The following is a 16,877-nucleotide window of genomic DNA, read 5'->3' on the forward strand; positions in this document are numbered from 1 at the left end:
AATTATAAAAGGAAACTGAGGACAAGGAACTTGCCCAAAGTCACCCGGTGGCAAAGACAGGATGATTCTTACTTCCCCATACTCCCTGGGACATTACTTCCCCCTCTTGTGGATGGGATGGTCCGGGGAGGGCCAAATCAGGTGATCCTGTCAGGGGTGGGGGGGTTGGGCTGGGGAGGAGGTGTGTTTAATCCACAAGACGGGTTAGTTTCCCAGGGAGGGCTCCACTAACTGGTACCAGAATCTAAATGCAACCGATTCTGTGAGCCCCTTTTTAACGGAGCACCCCCCCTTAATCATCACACTTGCTTCCCCCTGCCCTTTGTAACCAGGACAATGAGGGTGCCTCCCAGTGTTTCAGGGATGTGAGCATAGACAGAAATTACGGACGTGTGGAGAACCAGGGCACGGTTCTTGGCACTGAAAGTCTGCAGGCCACACGCTGCCACAGGCAAGGGGACAGATGGAGACCCAGGCCTGTCCCACATGTGCATGCATGTGCACACACACACATACACAGACACACACACACACACACACACACACGACCAGGACGTCATCATAAAAAAGGACAAGGGGGGTCTTCAGCAGCAGAGAGACTGGCTCAGAAGACCCTCCTGACCAGTCCCTGGAGCCTCTCCGGGGGAACCCCAGAGCCACGGCCACGTTCCAGTGATGTCATGCGCCGGGGATCTGCCCTCCTCGGGAAGAGAGGGAGGGGGAAACAGTTTTGTAAGAGCCACTGTGGATTATAAAGGCATTGCATTGTAGCAGGACAACTCAAGGAGAAAACCCAAGAGGGCCAAGGAAACCACCGAGGGGCAAGGACCCAGAAGAGGAAAAACCACAGCGACAGGACGAGAGGGACAGCAGGGGCCACGCGGGGTCCCGGAGGGAAGGTTCAGCAGTGTCCACGCTTAGAAAACCTGCAGCCGCTCCGCGGGGGTGCACGGGACAGCCCCCCTGCCATCCATCTGTGCAAGAGGATCCAGTTAGGAGCTGAAAACCCTGTGGGAAGACAGGGCGGGGAGGGGGTGGGCAGTTAGTGTCCTGGAGGCAAAGCTGAGCTGTTTCCTTACAGAGCCACAGAAAAGCCACTAAGCTCTGGGTTTCACTGTTCCTTCCTCTGCAGGCTCCCCGCCTCAGACAGCACCTGACCCCTAGCTGGGCTCGTCTTGAATGAACGGATGAACTAATGAAGGAATGAAAGAGTGCTTGCTCACCAACACACCCGGCCATAAAGAGGGGCAAAGAAAGGGGCTTTCCGACAGCCAAAGGGGTTGGAATCTGGAAGGTGAGAAAGCCTACCGGACACAACATATGTTTTGTATGCAGACGGAAAATAATGAGGCTGTTGAGAAATGGGATGTCTTCCCTACGCCACCAAAAATGAGACAACCCAGTTCCTACCTAATTTAACATAAAGGGCACACGGCGGTGGTTTGCAGGCGGTCTGTGGGCAGGCGTGGGTGAGTGCCACTTCCGACCCGGTTGAGAGGTCCCGGCCTTAAGGGGAGGTTTAACTAGTGAGACTCAGTCCAGTTTTGTGGTGCCTCAGACTGTTCCAAGCAATTTCTAGAGGACCAGTGAGGTTGTCAAAATAATACCGGTTGGGATCTGCATGGATGAGAACAGTCTGCGCAATTTGGGGGGTGCGGGAGGTGCTGTAAAAAGGCTGGGAGCAGCGGCTGGGGATACACCTTCCTGAAGACTGGAGACGTCATTCCACTAGGGGGCGCCCCAGGCAGACTCAGGGATCAGAAGCCAGGGCTCAGAATCCCCTGGAGGGCCCCTTAAAAACATCAACCAGGGTTCTCACTCCAGAGTTTTAGAGTCAGCAGGTCTGGAGCGGCCTGTGAATTTGCATTTGTAGCACACCTTCCACTGTGGGAAAGCCAGGGCAAACAAAGACAGACATCCCCCAGCCATCAGCACTGGGAAAAGAGGGCTCTGCCCGCCCCTCTCCCCAGGGATGGAGCCAGCTTACTCATCAGTGTCTTTTTTGCTCTCCTCAATGAAGGCAATGGATTCAGATCTAAGGCGGTTGGTCACTTCATATGTTCGCAGGGTGACCCCGAAAATATCCTCATGGTACCGGTTGTCATCCTGGGGGACAGAAATAGCCTTCAAATGCCAGCCAAAGGCAGGAGAGAGACAGACACACTGACAACCTGGAATGGAATGTCCTTGAAAAAGATGGGTTCTAAACAAACAAAGAGCCAGAGCCCCCTGGAAGACCTCTTTATTCCCAGACTGTGCTTCATAAGACCCCATGCCCTAACCCTCCAGGGCTTGGGGTCTCACCAGCCCAGGGTGGCAAAAAACATTTCAGTTCACATCCGAACTGGCACAGCTTGGACAAATCTTTTTGTGCAGTACTCAACCTGGACAACTGCACAGGACAGTGCTGCAGCTTAGTTCTGGGGGCAGGAAGGGTCGGTTTAGGAAGTTTTCTATCCAGTTACCCAGTGGTCCACCCACCTGTTATTTTCACACACCACAGCCCCCATCCATATTTAATACATGCACCTGCACACCCAACACCCAGTCCTCCTCCTCCTCTCTCATCTATGGTTGGGGACCACAGGTATCCTCTACCTCGAGCCATAAATGGGAGAATGGGAGCAGGTGGGGATGTCATCATGGCCCCTCTAATCACTGAGACAGGTGGGGTGAGGAAGAGGAGACAGGAACCGGATGCTGAGAAAGGGATCCAAGAGGCCACTCACCCTCAGTCTGCTGATGAACACGCCCGCATCCTCCGCTGAGAGTTTCCCCTGCTGGGTCATGATGCGCTGGATGGCTTTGAGGACATCAGCGGCCATGGTGACGTCCCCGCAGACATAGATGTGGCCCCCTTGCTCCTGCAGGGCTCGGTACACTGGTTCTGCTAGCTGTTCCTGCAGGATGTCCTGCACGTACTTCTGCAGGGGGCAGCAAGAGCTGTGAGAAGGAGCTGGATCCTGGGCAGCAGCACACTACCCGCCCCCGGGACAGCAGAGCCTGACATAGGTGACCCAGGGGAGCAGGAGGAGCGAGGAAGAGAGGGAAAGCTGATCCGAGCGTGTGTGAGTGAGCTGCCCCTGTGCTGGAGCCCAGCAGGGCTGAGGACCCTGGAAAGGGTCATGCGGAACACGCTCCAGAGCCATAACCCAGTGGGGCATAGGGTGGGTTCACAATCTACCCACTCCCTGTCCGATGGCCAAAGGTCCCCCAGGGTGTTGACCCCTGTACTCTGATAGATGCTGGCTTCAGCCTATGCTGGGGTGCCAGAGAGGCAAGACAGCAGGAGATGGGGGAGGCGAGGGGCTCTCAGCTTTCACCTGTGCAAAGCCTGCTGCTGTACAACAGCTGGAGTAGAAGGTGGGCTAAGAGAAAGTGGGGTAGGCACGGGGGGGGGGGTGTCCAAATCAGCCTCTGGGGGATTTGCCCTATCTGTTCAGGATGCCTTTCACTTGTCTAGGAAACTCCCCTGGGGTGAGGCGGACATGCAGCTGGTAGGTCTTGGCACGGCTGTCCTGCTTGTAAAGACACTGGGGCACTTCCACACCAGCTACCAAAGAGCCCCTGCCCACCCGCTGACAGCCCACCCCACCCCAGCTCTCCCGGCCCCTTTCCTGGGACCCCTCTGGATCTCCCCCAGATCCAGGAGGAGCACGCTCCAGCCCCACGGCCTGTGTCCGTATTTTGACTTTGTGCCTCTTGGGGACTGTTACTTTTTTTTTTTTTTTTTTAGTTCGTATTTTAAAAATATTTGTATTTTGGTAAGATACGGAAATCATTTCATGTACCATTCAACCATTTTCAAGTGAACAATTTAGTGGCATTTTGTGCACCACTATCTTGTGCAACCAGCGTCCTATCTGGTCCTAGAACTTATTCATCACCCCCAAAGGAAATTCTGTACCTAGGAGCAGTCATTCCCATTCCCCTGTCGCCACAGCCACTGGTAACCCCAGATCTGCTCTCCGTCTCTACGGAGTCGGCTGTTCTGGATAGTTCACATAAGTGGCATCCTATAATATGGGCCACTAGGTATTTTAAACTGATATTTCTATGCTCCTGCTTCCTGAAGCACAGACAGACGCCCCAGAGGAGAATTCAGACTAGGTGAGGGGGTGCCCAGGGGGGTGGGAGCGCTTGCGCGTACAAGCATGCGTGCGCATGCGCGTATCTGGGGCTGCGGGGCGGGGACAGTGCACGGCCCGGGGACAGTGCACGGCCCGGGGACAGTGCACGGCCCCGGGACAGTGCACGGCCCGGGGACAGTGCACGGCCCCGGGACAGTGCACGGGCCAGAAGTTACCTTTGGTTTGTCTGGCTCTCGGGAGTAGGCCGTGTAAAGTTCTCGGAAGACCCCCTTGTTCTTGGCCTGCAGAGTCTCCTCTCTGTAGATGTGGTCTGTCTTGGATTGCCGGCACCCGAACACCAGGACCATGGGGCAGGGGCTCATTCCTGAGGACCAGAAAGATCTCACGTTGCTCACACCTCCTCAGATGCCCGATTTGGGGGGGGGGGGTGGCTGGTGGAGCCAGGAGAGGGCGCTGGGAACCTTCACGCGTGCCACAGGGATAGAGCACACGAACCCTGGGACAAGTGGGGTCTATGTATTTGCACACATGTACACCCACGTCTACACGCGCATGCCCCTGCTCACACCGAGCAAAGTCGGTGAAGGGTGAAGGGTGTTCAGATTTTAGCAGACCTCCTTTCTCTGGGTCTCAATCCCTCCTGCTGCCCCAATGGCTACTTAGCAGCCCACCCCCCACTACTGGGTCATGCTGAAAGACCAGACCATGGAGCCAGGTTCAAATTCCAGCTCTGTCTGAGGAGGAGAACTTGGCTTTCTATGTGCCCATTTCCGCAGGTACAGAGCGCAAGTTATCACAGCATCTACCTGCTAGGGTTACTCTGAGACCTAAAGCATTAGAGCCCAGTGAATATACAGTGACTCCTTCATCCATGTTAGCTATTCTGCCAGAATGACTGCTCCATGGGGTAGCTTTTTTTTTCTCTCTTGCTGTGTGTCTGTCTTGTCTAGTGCTGTCCCTTGACACCTACACCGATGCTTGGCATTTATTAGCCGCTCAACAAATCCCTGGCCAATGCACACCTCAGCTGTGGGTTTCCTTCTCTCTCTTCCCGAAGCTGATCTTCTGTGTATCTCTCACACAGCAAAGCCTGCTCTGGAATAACAGCCTTTGGGACAATCCCATAAACATACACACATTTGATAAGGCTTAATGTTTACTCTCCTAGGGCTGCTTGAATTTGCAGAGGGGTCCTATCTTAACAAAGAAATGTCTTCTGGGGATGGAATTTCGGGCCCTAGAACAAGCTATGTGGGAGACTGGTTGGGACAGGTCCTTTGAAGCATAACCATGAACTTCAGCCCTGGGTCAGGTCAGTACCATGAGCCCCCTTCCCTCCGCCAGGGAGAGAAGCAGGGGAGAGAGAGCTCCCTCATTCCTCCAAGTGGCTGAGACACAGGTGGGGCTGCCTGGGCAGGGTGGACATCGCTGGGCTGCTGAATTGCAACACCCACCTTTGTGTTGGATGTCAAATTGCCGTTGTTGCCAGAAGCTTCGGAAAGGGGCAATGCCAGTGCCTGGGCCAATGAGGATGCAGGGCACTTGGGGATTTCGGGGCAGGTGGAAGCTGGGTGCTCTGGAGAAGAAGGAGAGAATCAGAGGGCTTGCTGCGCTCAAGTCCGATGAAGGGTGGCTGGGTCTTTGGTAGACCAGAAGGCCGTCGCAATAACCCAGCGGGATTGCACTCTCCGGCTGGGGTCGGGTGCCCCTTATCAGGGTGACAGGCTACATGGATTTGGGGAATTCCCAAAAGAGGAGGTCCTTGGGGTCTGGCTGCCACTCCAGTTCCCAATTTTCCTCATTGCTGAGCTAAGCCACAAAGGGCAGTGGGATCGTTTCAACCCAGGGTTTCCAGACCTCAGGACTGCTGACAACATTTGGGGCTTCACACTTCTCTGCCGTGGGGGTGTCCTGTGCATCATAGGCTACAGAGCAGCACTCCGGGTCTCCCACCTCCTAGAGGCCAGGAGCACCCTGTAACTGGGACAAAAATCTCTGCAGATGTTGCCACGTGTGCCCTGAAGGGGAGCACCGCCCTGTACTGAGAACCGTGGATTTAGCCCACAGTGAGGCTAAATCGGGGAGCAGATTTCATCGTACAGAAGAATCCCCAGGCGGTGTTAAAAGTACACAGTCCTGGGCAGTGGAGCAAGTCTGGGCTCAGGACCCTGCATTTTTGAGACACCGCGGGGGATTCTGACACTCAGGGCAGGTGCACCATCCCATCAACACCCCAGTCTCAACAGCTGAGAAAAATCAGCGGTCAAGACCACAGCTGAGGTACAGAAGTCACTGGCTGACATAGCAGGACCCTCCAAGGGGCCCACGGGCTCAGCCAGAGCCTCAGGGTGAAAAACATTTTGAGCTGTATTTTTTATCTGATGGTGGTAAGGACACATTCAATGAAATCTACCCTCTTCACAAAATTTTTAAGTGCACGATACAGTACTGTTCATCGTAGGCAGGAGTGTCCTTTAAAACTGAGCTTAGGGGGTGCCTGCGTGGCTCAATGGGTTAAAGCCTCTGCCTTCGGCTCAGGTCATGGTCCCAGGGTCCTGGGATCGAGCCCCACATCGGGCTCTCTGCTCAGCGGGGAGCCTGCTCCCCCTCCCCCCTCGCCTGCCTCTCCGTCTACTTGTGATCTCTGTCAAATAAATAAACAAAATCTTTAAAAAAAATAAAACTGAGTTTGGACAGCAGGGGTTGGTTGGGGGGGACGCCTGGGTGGCGTCTGTCTTCAGCTCAGGTCATGATCTTCGAGTCCTGGGATGCTTCTTGCTCAGCGGGGAGTCTGCTTCTCTCTCTGCTCCTCACCCCGCTAGTGCTCTGTCTCCAATAAATAAAATCTTAAAATAACAAAAACAAAAACAAAAAAACCCCAACCAGCTGAGTTTGGGAGGAAGAGCTCTGATTGAAGGGATGAGGGTTTGGATCTTCCCCATCTCTGAGACAGCGGGAACAGATAGGGTAGCTGGGAGACAGCGGAGAGAATTTCCGCTGGTCTGCAGATTTCAGGAAAGCGAATGCTGCATTTACTGTGTTGTCTACTGTACCCCAGCCTCTAGCACAGTACATGCACTTGATAAATATTCATTGCATCGACCTGACTTTGACTGTGTGGGGTGGGGCGGGAGGAGGTACCTGCTTAGCTGTTGCTGTGTTGCCCATCCCGCGATCCTATTAACTTAACATCTTGGAGGGATACAAGAGTGTTGATCTCCATTCCGTCTGACTCAGCCATCTCTCCAGAACCCATGAGGCTGGTCCACCCAGACCAGCTCACGAGTACACAGATTTGGGACAACTGCTCGTTTCTCCGCATTTGCCACTCACCCTCTCACGAAACACGGGACTACTTCGTCAGCCTGTATCCGGTTGAGCCAGGAGGAGCACACGCCGTGGTGAATTGGTCCTTCTCCATCTGGCAGAATAATCAGGCTGGTCTGGCGCGCCTACTGCCCCCAGGTTTCCCCGCCACTGGCTCCCCCCTCCCTCGGGTGCGGAAGCTCACAGCCCTATGCCAAGTTTCTGCCTTGGAATTCCCTGTCTGGATCCCTTCCTCTGAAGGGGAAGAGGGAATGATGAAACCCTGAGAAACTGCCCAGGATTCCCATGGGGGAGGGTGGGTTGGATTCAGACCCCGCCTACTGAAAAGGTCTCGGTCAATGTGATCCCAGCGACTGTCCCAGTCCAGGATCCGGGTCTTGGAGCTCCCTCAGGCACCATGCATTCTAATTGCTTTATCAAGGAGGGAAGATATGGAAGACAAATGCTAGGAGACAAAAGCGCTCTCAGGCTTGGGGAGCAGAGGAAGCTTTCAAGGGCACATCTTCCTTCCCTCCTGATTCTGCACAGGGTTGGCTCTGCCTAAGGGGACAGTTTCCCTGTCCTGCTTCTTTCCCCAGTTCCTGGCCTCGAAGTGGGTCTCCTCTCAGGACTTTGGGATATGGCAGCCCCGCAGAGGCCCCCGGGGGGCAAATGCAGACCCGGAGGCTCTCCCAGGGCCTCTGCCCACCTCGGGTGCGGTAGGAGACAATGGCCACGGTGAGGTGCACCTCGTCGGGGTACATGTCTGGGGAGGAGCTGATGGAATAGTAGCGGGGCTGCAGCAGGGACAGCTGGGTCAGGAGCAGGGTGGACGGCATCTGGATGGACGGGAACTCCTCCAGCACCTCCACGATGGTGGGGTTCTTGCCCCATTTCCATTCCTCGTATTCCTGTAAGCCCTGTGCCAAGGAGAGGGATGGAGAACTTACACCCTGCTCTGGGTACACACTTCCAGTGGGGGCAACAGAACATCCGGGGAAGAAAGTCAGGAGAGGGCGCCGGGGTGGCTCAGTATGTTAAAGCCTCCGACTTCGGCTCAGGTCATGATCTCGGGGTCCTGGGATTGGGTCCCGCGTCGGGCTCTCTGCTCAGCGGGGAGCCTGCTTCCCCCCTGCCTCTGCCTGCCTCTCTGCCTACTTGTGATCTCTCTGTCGAATAAATAAATAAAAACAAAAAAAAAAAAAAAAAAAAAAAAGAAAGTCGAGAGAAGGAAGAATACCTAACACTCACACAGTAGTAACTCCACACCAGGTCTTAATTCTTACGACTTTATACAATAAGTAAGACTGCTGTCCCTATTTTATAGCAGGGAAAACTGACAATTACAGAGGCTCTTTGGCTTGGAGGCAGTGATTCTGGGTTTGAATCTAGGTCGGGGGTGGCAAAAGGTCAATGTGGCTTACTACCTATTTGCAGGGCTCATGAGCTAAGACCTGTTTTTACATGGTTTGTTGGGGAAAAGGAGAAAAAGAAGGATACTATTTCATGACACAAGAATGTGATATGAAATTTGAATTTCTGTGCCTACAAATACGATCGGATTGGAACCCAGCCATGCCGACTCACTTAGGTAACGTCTATGCTGTTGGGCTATAAATGGTGGAGTTTAAGGGTTGTGATACAGACCTCACGGACTGTGAGCCTAAAATATTTACTACCAGGCTCTTTATGGAAAAAGATTGCTGACGCCTGTTCTAGGGGGTGTGAGCGCCTAACCATAATCGGTCCCGCCATATGCAAACATCAAGAGAGAAGCACTGTGGAGAGAGTCATGATTTGGCGGTATGGAATGCAGACCTGGGACCTGTGAGTTTGCACACCTGGAGATGCATCGGCAGAGAGCATAGGTCAAGTTCAAGATGGTGAATGACAGCCCCAAAGGAAAAGGTTCGAGTGTGGAGGCCCACAGTCAGGGTTTGTGGCCAGCAAAACTCAGCTGCTACCAGGGAACAGAGAAACTCTCTGGGGCTTTGGAATTGTGTTTTCCTACTTCGAAGCTACTTTGGGCAGACCCCGATTGCATGTAAGAGGCTCAGATTTTGAGGAGTAAAGTACTGTATTATAAGTATGGTATAATAAAGCTTTCCTCCATGTCCCTCAAGATCATTCTTGCCTTATTGATAGGGTATGGCATCCTTGAGAACGTGCCTCCCAGACCTCCAGCCTCACTGACCTCGAGCTGCAGGGAAACCATCAGCCAAGAGCCTCAGGAATTGCGCTCTGAAATGGACATCCACAGGAAACAGACATGGTTCACCCGTGCTGGTCCTTCCTAAGGCTGTGGCTGCAGCTCCGGATGTTTCCACTCACACATCCTTCTCTGTCCTGCACTCAGAGTCAGACTGGTTGGAGCTCTGATGGTTCTCCGTCTTGTCAGACTCCTGCCCATTTTCCCCTCCCACGGGTGTTTCCCTTAATCAAAATCCTTGATCATTTAATCCTACCTTGGAGTTTCTGCTCTTTGGAAGAAACGGGCTAATATGTACAGTTTATGGGCTAAGGCGTACAGTTTATCAAATTCTACTTGAAATTGTCCCATGAAATCTCTGGTCCCTCTAAAAGTAGCTCCTCCCTTTAATTTTAATTAAAACTTTAAAGTTATACATGTACATCATGTACAAAGGTAAACAATTCTGTGACGTTTACTGATGAAAATTAATGCTCCACTTCTCCAATCTGTTCCCAGTTCCCCAGAGTGAATTACTTAATCTAGTGTTCCTTTTCACGTCTGTTTTCTCATGTCTAAATATAGCCGACCCTCCAACAACATGGGTTTGGTCCCATATTGGGTCCACTTATATGCAATTTTTTTTTTGAGGAATATAATAGAAGACTGTAAATGAATTTTCTCTTCCTTATGATTTTCTTAACAATTTCTTTTCTCTAGCTTACTTTATGGTAAGAATATAGTATATCATACATAAAACAAGCAAAATATGTGTTAATCAATTGTTTATGTTATTGGTAAGGCTTCTGGTCAACAGTAGGCTACCTTAGTGGTTAAGTTTTGGGGCAGTCAAAAGTTGTATGTAGATTTTCTACTGCACAGGGGGTCAGCACCCCAGTTCCCACATTGCTCAAGGGCCAGCTGTAATATACATTCTTTGAAATTAGTACCTTCCTGTCTTCCCATCATTCGTCTCTCTCCTGGACAGCAGAAGAAAGCTAAGCCATCCTTTGCTGATGGCTTGCTTAGCGGGGAGGAGCCCCCACTGGGAGAAGTGTGGGTGGTCCTCCTGGGTAGGAATCATACTGAGCAAAATTTTGTGGCAGGTTGGGGCAAGCGAGTCCTAGGTTTCAAAGCAAGGATGGTAGAAATGTTTGATGCATTTTACCATCTGAGGGCTTCCTCTATCTTGCAGGTCCTACCAATAGCTCCTTGGTGTTGGGAAAGGCCTCTCTCTAAAACAGGGCACTATGGGATTCTTTTTTCTTTCTGTTCCTTCTAAGCATGGGCTCAGATGGAGCTAAGGGAAGCTCAGGAGTTCCCAAGGAAGGAGGAACAAGAGTTAGAAAAGGAATCTCTACCGGCCCAGAGAGCTCCGAGATTCAACAGGGCGACCGTTGTTCCGTCAGACCTTAGTTAGCACGAGGGGAGATGGTGAGGACAAGCCAAAATGGACTAGCCAATATGGCGTCCCCCTGCAAACGAAAAACGAGGAACTCTTGCTCCACACTGCCATCTTCTGGACAACTGTTGTAACAGCTATATCGCTCTCCAGGGACCAGGACAGGAAAGATGCCCTGGGGGTTGTAGGAAGCCAGGGACCCACCTTGCTGAGGACCAGCAGACGCTGCTTCTCCTTCTCGCTGGTGGCCAGGGAGGCAAACTGCTGCAGCTGCAGCGGCGTCGGGGGCGTGGTGATGTCCAGGTAGTACTTGAAGGCCTGGAAGATGGTGCAGGGCGGGAGGCGGTGCTCGTCTGTCCAGTTACTGATGACTCCTATGGAGGTACAATGGACATGAGGGGTGGATGGGGGGAGGAAAGTCTGAGCTCCAAGGGCTTGGGTCCAAGTCAGGAAGGCCAGATTTGTTCCTGGGGTGGGTGAGCCAAGCAACCCCTTGGCTTGTCACCTTCCATGTCCCACATCTAGACCCAGGCTTCTCAGGACCATGGGATCACCTCATGCACGCAAGGAGCAGATCCAAAATCAATTGTGCAAATTAGTTCAAAAATTAAAAACATGAACCAACATTAAAATAGCATGAGACAGTCCATCTCTGGTGTTTTATGCAGTGAGCCCCCCACTGAGCACGAGCTAGGAGTCTATTTTGGTTCTGTCTGCCCTCTCATGGTATTGGCCTCTCAAACCCCTAAGTGGGATTCCAGCATTTAAAATGACAAACATGCCTAACACTTTGCTAGCACTTTCTATATGCCAAGTGCTATTCTCAGCACTTTATATTATTAACTCACTTAGTCCGCACAACAATTCTAGGTGGTGGGTGCTATTTTTATTCCCACTTTGCAACTGAGAAAAAAGGGAAGCACAGAGAGGTCAAGGAATCTGCCCAAGGTCACACAGCTCATAAGTGTGAAGTCAGGCAGTCCTGTCCCAGATCTTGTTCTAACTATTACGCTGTACTCCCGTATAATTTTCCATCGGATATAGTCCTACACACAGTATCTGCTTTAAGGGGCTCAATCCAAGATAAAAAGTGTTGCTCCAACACAAAGGAAGAGCCGGCTGGGTTGGATTTATTAATATAAAGAATTATCTCCCCAAAGCGGTATCTCCCAAAGGACTTTTCAGTGGGGCTTTGACCGCATGCTATTTCCACACTCTGCCCTGACCATACACTCCAGCTCCTTTGTGAAGGTGACAGGTCACCATGTCTTGGGCTGTCAGGTGGTTACTGGTTACCGTGGTTACTGGTACCTGAGCCCTGAGCTCACCTGTGCCTCCTGAAATGAAGCCCTGAGGCCTATTTGCCTTTAAAATTCTTCAATGAGAAGGTCAGGGATGGTCCCTAAAACAAACTGGAACCCGATCTAATGATGACTCAACCTTGAGAGCGCCATCGAGTTGCATGTAGTGCCTCTTGATTTTAAGAAGAGGGAGGGGTACACATCGGCGGCTGTTCATTGGTGGGCAGTGAGGCGGGGTGATGGACGGCCGAAGCCCCTCCCCCCAGGGATGCTATGGATGTCCTAGCATCAGGGACACTGGGTCAGCCAGTTGGGCCAAGGTGGTTCAGCCATGAGAAAGGAGGAGTCTCAGGAAGTGACAGAGACCCTCGTTGGAGGTGACAGAGACCCACTCTCCCCGACCTGGACTGGCGACTGGGAAGAAGGATGGGTCTCCTTTTCCCCAGACACCGGGGCACCCCAGCCTGCCGTAGGTACCCAAAGCTGTGTTCCGCTCCTCCAGCAGCTCCACCTTCACCAGCTGGTTGACCGGGGGCGCGTCCTCCAGCCGCTCGATCAGGGCATTCACGAGGTCCTCGCGGTTGCCCGGGAAGACGCCCAAGTGGTCCCCAGGCTGGTACTGCAGCTCCTGATTCCCGTTGGTGTGCAGACGCACGAAGATGGTTGATCGGCTGGAGGGAAAGGTGGGGAGCAGTCAGAGAAGAGTCACCAGCTACTGCTTCCTTTCTTTGCTCCTTTGTCTCTTTTTGTGGTTGCAATCCCCCTCCTTTCCGTTCTCCATGAGGCCCACGCCAGGAGACCTCTACCCCCATCATTCCACACCATGGCTTTTAGCAGGTCCCCCGTGAGCTTCTCTGCAAATCCAATGCCAATGCCATGGCATTCATCTTGCTCATGGAACCAGCACTGCACGTGGCTGATCTCTTCCTCCTCAAATCCCTTCTCCTGGGTTCTGGCACCCCAGCTCTCCCAATCTTCATTCCTTTGGCAGTTCCTTCTCATCTCCCCAAACTCTGGGCACCAGAGCCCCTCAGGGTTCAGTTCAGTCCTCAGATTCCTTGCTTTTCTACCTTCCCAAACCACCTTTCTCCGTAGCACTGACCGGCGTCTGCCTTCTTGTGGAGCTTCCATCATCCTGTGCTTCGTGGTCTGCCTTCCCCCGCCTCCTGACCCTCCCTCCCCAACCCCAGCCTCCAGAACAATGTAAATTCCACAGGGCAAGGAATCTATTTTGTCCACTGCTCTCTTTCTGGCAAATAGGATAGTCCCAGCACGTAGCTGGTCCTCAAGAAATATTTATTAGACGAAGGGACCTCAGGCTCTCAGGGTTCACCAGTTGCCAGAACAGACTGTGTTTTCATTACTAACTGGGGTTCTCCCAGGAATCAGGACCCCACTGGAGCCAAGGCAGTGGAGTCTGCAGTCTGCATCATGCCATCTCTCCTGGGAATCCCAAGCTCTGTCCCCCCTTTGGTAAGTATGTGTGTGTGTTGGGGGGGAGCAGGCTCCTTATATTATCACCTAAGGGAAACACACATTTGGTCTTGGTTGTGCAAAAATCCACCCATATAAATTTGAGAGATCTAAGGAGAAAACACACAGAGGAACTGATTTATTTATGATTTGCCTGATCCTCCCCTTTTCCACTGGTTTTTGTATTTTAAGGGCAGGATTTTAAGGGCCCATGCTAAGGGAGGGCAACAAGAATGAACTCTCAGACTCTATGATCATTCCGGTCCTTTAAAAGGTTTTAGAACAGACCTACTGCATTTTACACAATGCCTGAGAACTTGGGAGCTGATTACGCTTTTGGTAAATCAGATTCTTTGTCCTCTTTGGGTTCCGTCGGCATTTCAGAATCTTTTCTTTTCTTTTCTTTTAGATTTTATTTATTTGAGAGAGAGCGAATGAGAAGGGGGAGGGTCAGAGGGAGAAGCAGGCTCCCTGCTTGGCAGGGAGCCTGACGTAGGACTCTATACGGGGACTCCAGGATCACGACCTGAGCTGAAGGCAGTCGCTTAACCAACTGAGCCACCCAGGCGCCCCTAGATCTGCTTTTCTTCATTGCCAACTGGTTCTCAGTAGAGACACTTCATATCCAACATGAAGTTTCTACGTTCTCCATGGTATGTAAATCAACACTTGAATAGACCAATGGGACTCGCTATATAAAGTAGTCTCTGGCACACCCAAGAACCCTTTTGTGCTGCAAATAGCCACCGTTATTAAAAATAGTTGTGCTAGCACATTTACTTTTTTGCAAGTATTTTCTCGAAGCAAGGCAAGGCACCCCTGTCCTTTGTATGGTGGGGAAATTGGTGGCTGACATTGGGAATGATGGTGTCAGGGCCTGGGGTCCCATTCTCCTTTCCTGGACAGATTTTGCTGTCCCAGGGGCACTCATCTTGTCAATTATACAGACTTACACGACTGATTCTGGTCTGAGCTCATGTGGGTTCCTGGTTCCTGGAGAGCAATGACAACCACCAGCTCCTGCCTGCGCCAGGGTTGGAATCTAGCAGAGGCTGATAGCCAGCAGGGGGCGCTGTGGGGCTGCTAATTAAGGAGCCTCCGGCGCCAACCACAGAAGCCTTTGAAAGGGCCCCACAATTCCCACTTTCTCCCAGATCATCATGATTCCTTTCCGAAGTATATTTGCCTCCGTTCTTCTGGCCGGTACAAAATAGAAATGTGGAAGACCCGAACTTGCTGAGCTGGCTCACACTCCCAGCCATTTCCCCCAAGTTCTCTTGAACATGACATACGGTGGTCAGGCAGACAAGGGGCAGGAATGGGGAGGCAGCCGGCAGATACGCCAGGTGCCCCAGGCTCTGCCCGTGCCGGGAATTTAACCAAGGGGATGTTGCAAGCCTCTGATCAGGCATGGCTTGCTGAGACCTCCCAGGGATGAATGACTGTATGGCCTTGGAGCACCCTAATGGGCTAGTCTTTGAAGCCTTGTGGGGGAAGCAGATTCCCCTAACCCTTTCTCAGTAGCACTAACTTGGGAGACCAGTTGTCTCAGTTCTGCTGGGGGTTTGTAAGTATAGAATTTTGTAAGTTAGTTGTGTGTGTGTGTGTTTAAGCTTGGGACACATTAAGGTCATTGAGAAGGATGGGGAGAAGGAGAAAGGACAAAAAGGGGGCGCCTGGGTGGCTCAGTGGGTTAAGCCGCTGCCTTCGGCTCAGGTTATGATCTCAAGGTCCTGAGATCGAGCCCCACATCGGGCTCTCTGCTCAGCAGGGGGCCTGCTTCCCTTCCTCTCTCTCTGCCTGCTTCTCTGCCTACTTGTGATCTCTGTCTGTCAAATAAATAAATAAAATCTTTAAAAAAAAAAAAAAGAAAGGGCAAAAAGGGTAGTGTGGGAATGTAGCAGTCATTGTGGCCCCTCCATCCCAGACTCCAGAAGCATAACAGACAGACACAGACACATACACACACACGCATGTATGCTCGGCAGTGGCTCAATGACAGGTTCACGGATGAAACAAGAGTCAGTTAATGTTCAGCATCAAATGGAAAAAAGAATACTCTTTAATGAAAAGAGTAAACATTGTAAGTTTCATTCGTGCAGCAAATTTGTAGTGAGTGTTGGGCCTTATTCTAGGCACTGGTGAGACAGTGATGGGTCTGGGGTCCCATTCTCATCGACTGTACTAGTTTCACTGAGGAACAACTTAAAGAGGTCCCAGAAGGATGGGTGGGTGTTGATGGGTTGGGGGCAGCAGGCCCAGTGATTATCAGATAGGACGGTCAGGGAGCCTCTGAGGTGATGGGACATTTGAGGAGAGATCTGAACAATGAGAAAAAGGGGACATGCAAAGACCTGTTTGGGAAGAGTGTTTGCATGTGCAAAGGCCCTGGGGTAAGAAAAGGTGTAGCATATATGGAGAAGGGAAAGAAGGCTGGAATGTTTGGAGAGTGGTCAACACAGATGTGGGGGGGGGCAGAGCTGAAGAAGGAGATCAGAATGGTGGCCAGAGCCCACTCATACCATCAATGAACATGGATTTGCTCAACGCAGCAGCTGTAGGTCTGAGATGAAGTTGAAAGTCAAATCCCAGAGGACAAGATGAGGGCTGGACATGCAGTGTAAGGGAGGGAGAGGAGGCAAGGAAGATGCTTGAGGTTTTGGCTTAAGGCAACTGTTGATGATCTCTGTTGAAATGGGAAAGGCTGGAGAGAAGCAATTTCATCCAGGGAGCAGTAAGAATCAAGAGTTTCCTCACCAAGATCTGTCCATTGTAATATCCCACCACTGTCCACAATGCCCCAACACTCAGGACCCCTTCTGCACCTCTACTCCTGCCAGCCTCTGCCTCGATGTCCCTCCTCTCCTTCCCTTTCTAAAGCCTACCATGCACTTCTCTTCCTCCCGAAATGCAGGACTCACCGCACCCATTACCGCTCCATTATACTCCCTGCTGTGTTGTTTGTTAATTGGTGTACCTAGAGAATGTATTTCCTGGCCAGGCAATGACTGTGGTCACTTTTATCTTTGGTTGTGCAAGGATCACCCTCAGGAGGTGGTTTACTTCCTCTTAAGCACTTTGCTTGCAATTAAGTATCTGGGAGGCGGGGAGTAATT

The 16,877-nt window shown here is 51.8% G+C and overlaps 1 protein-coding gene across 5 annotated transcripts in view; it reads right to left on the minus strand.

The window, feature by feature from the left end:
- Positions 1-745: 745 nt before the first annotated feature.
- Positions 746-16,877, minus strand: part of NOS1 (nitric oxide synthase 1) — a 106,754-nt gene continuing 90,622 nt past the window's right edge. For all 5 annotated transcript variants that reach the window (XM_059408519.1, XM_059408523.1, XM_059408521.1 and 2 more), the window contains 9 exons: positions 12,766-12,959; positions 11,192-11,361; positions 8,107-8,317; positions 7,425-7,512; positions 5,546-5,667; positions 4,307-4,455; positions 2,730-2,924; positions 1,988-2,106; positions 746-1,008 (listed from right to left, as the gene is read on the minus strand). In XM_059408519.1, the coding sequence (XP_059264502.1) occupies positions 993-1,008; positions 1,988-2,106; positions 2,730-2,924; positions 4,307-4,455; positions 5,546-5,667; positions 7,425-7,512; positions 8,107-8,317; positions 11,192-11,361; positions 12,766-12,959 (1,264 nt within the window). In that variant the 3' untranslated portion in view covers positions 746-992. The remainder of the gene's footprint in view (positions 1,009-1,987; positions 2,107-2,729; positions 2,925-4,306; positions 4,456-5,545; positions 5,668-7,424; positions 7,513-8,106; positions 8,318-11,191; positions 11,362-12,765; positions 12,960-16,877) is intronic.

Source organism: Mustela nigripes, chromosome 8 (assembly GCF_022355385.1).
Source record: "Mustela nigripes isolate SB6536 chromosome 8, MUSNIG.SB6536, whole genome shotgun sequence".
NCBI lineage: Eukaryota > Metazoa > Chordata > Mammalia > Carnivora > Mustelidae > Mustela > Mustela nigripes.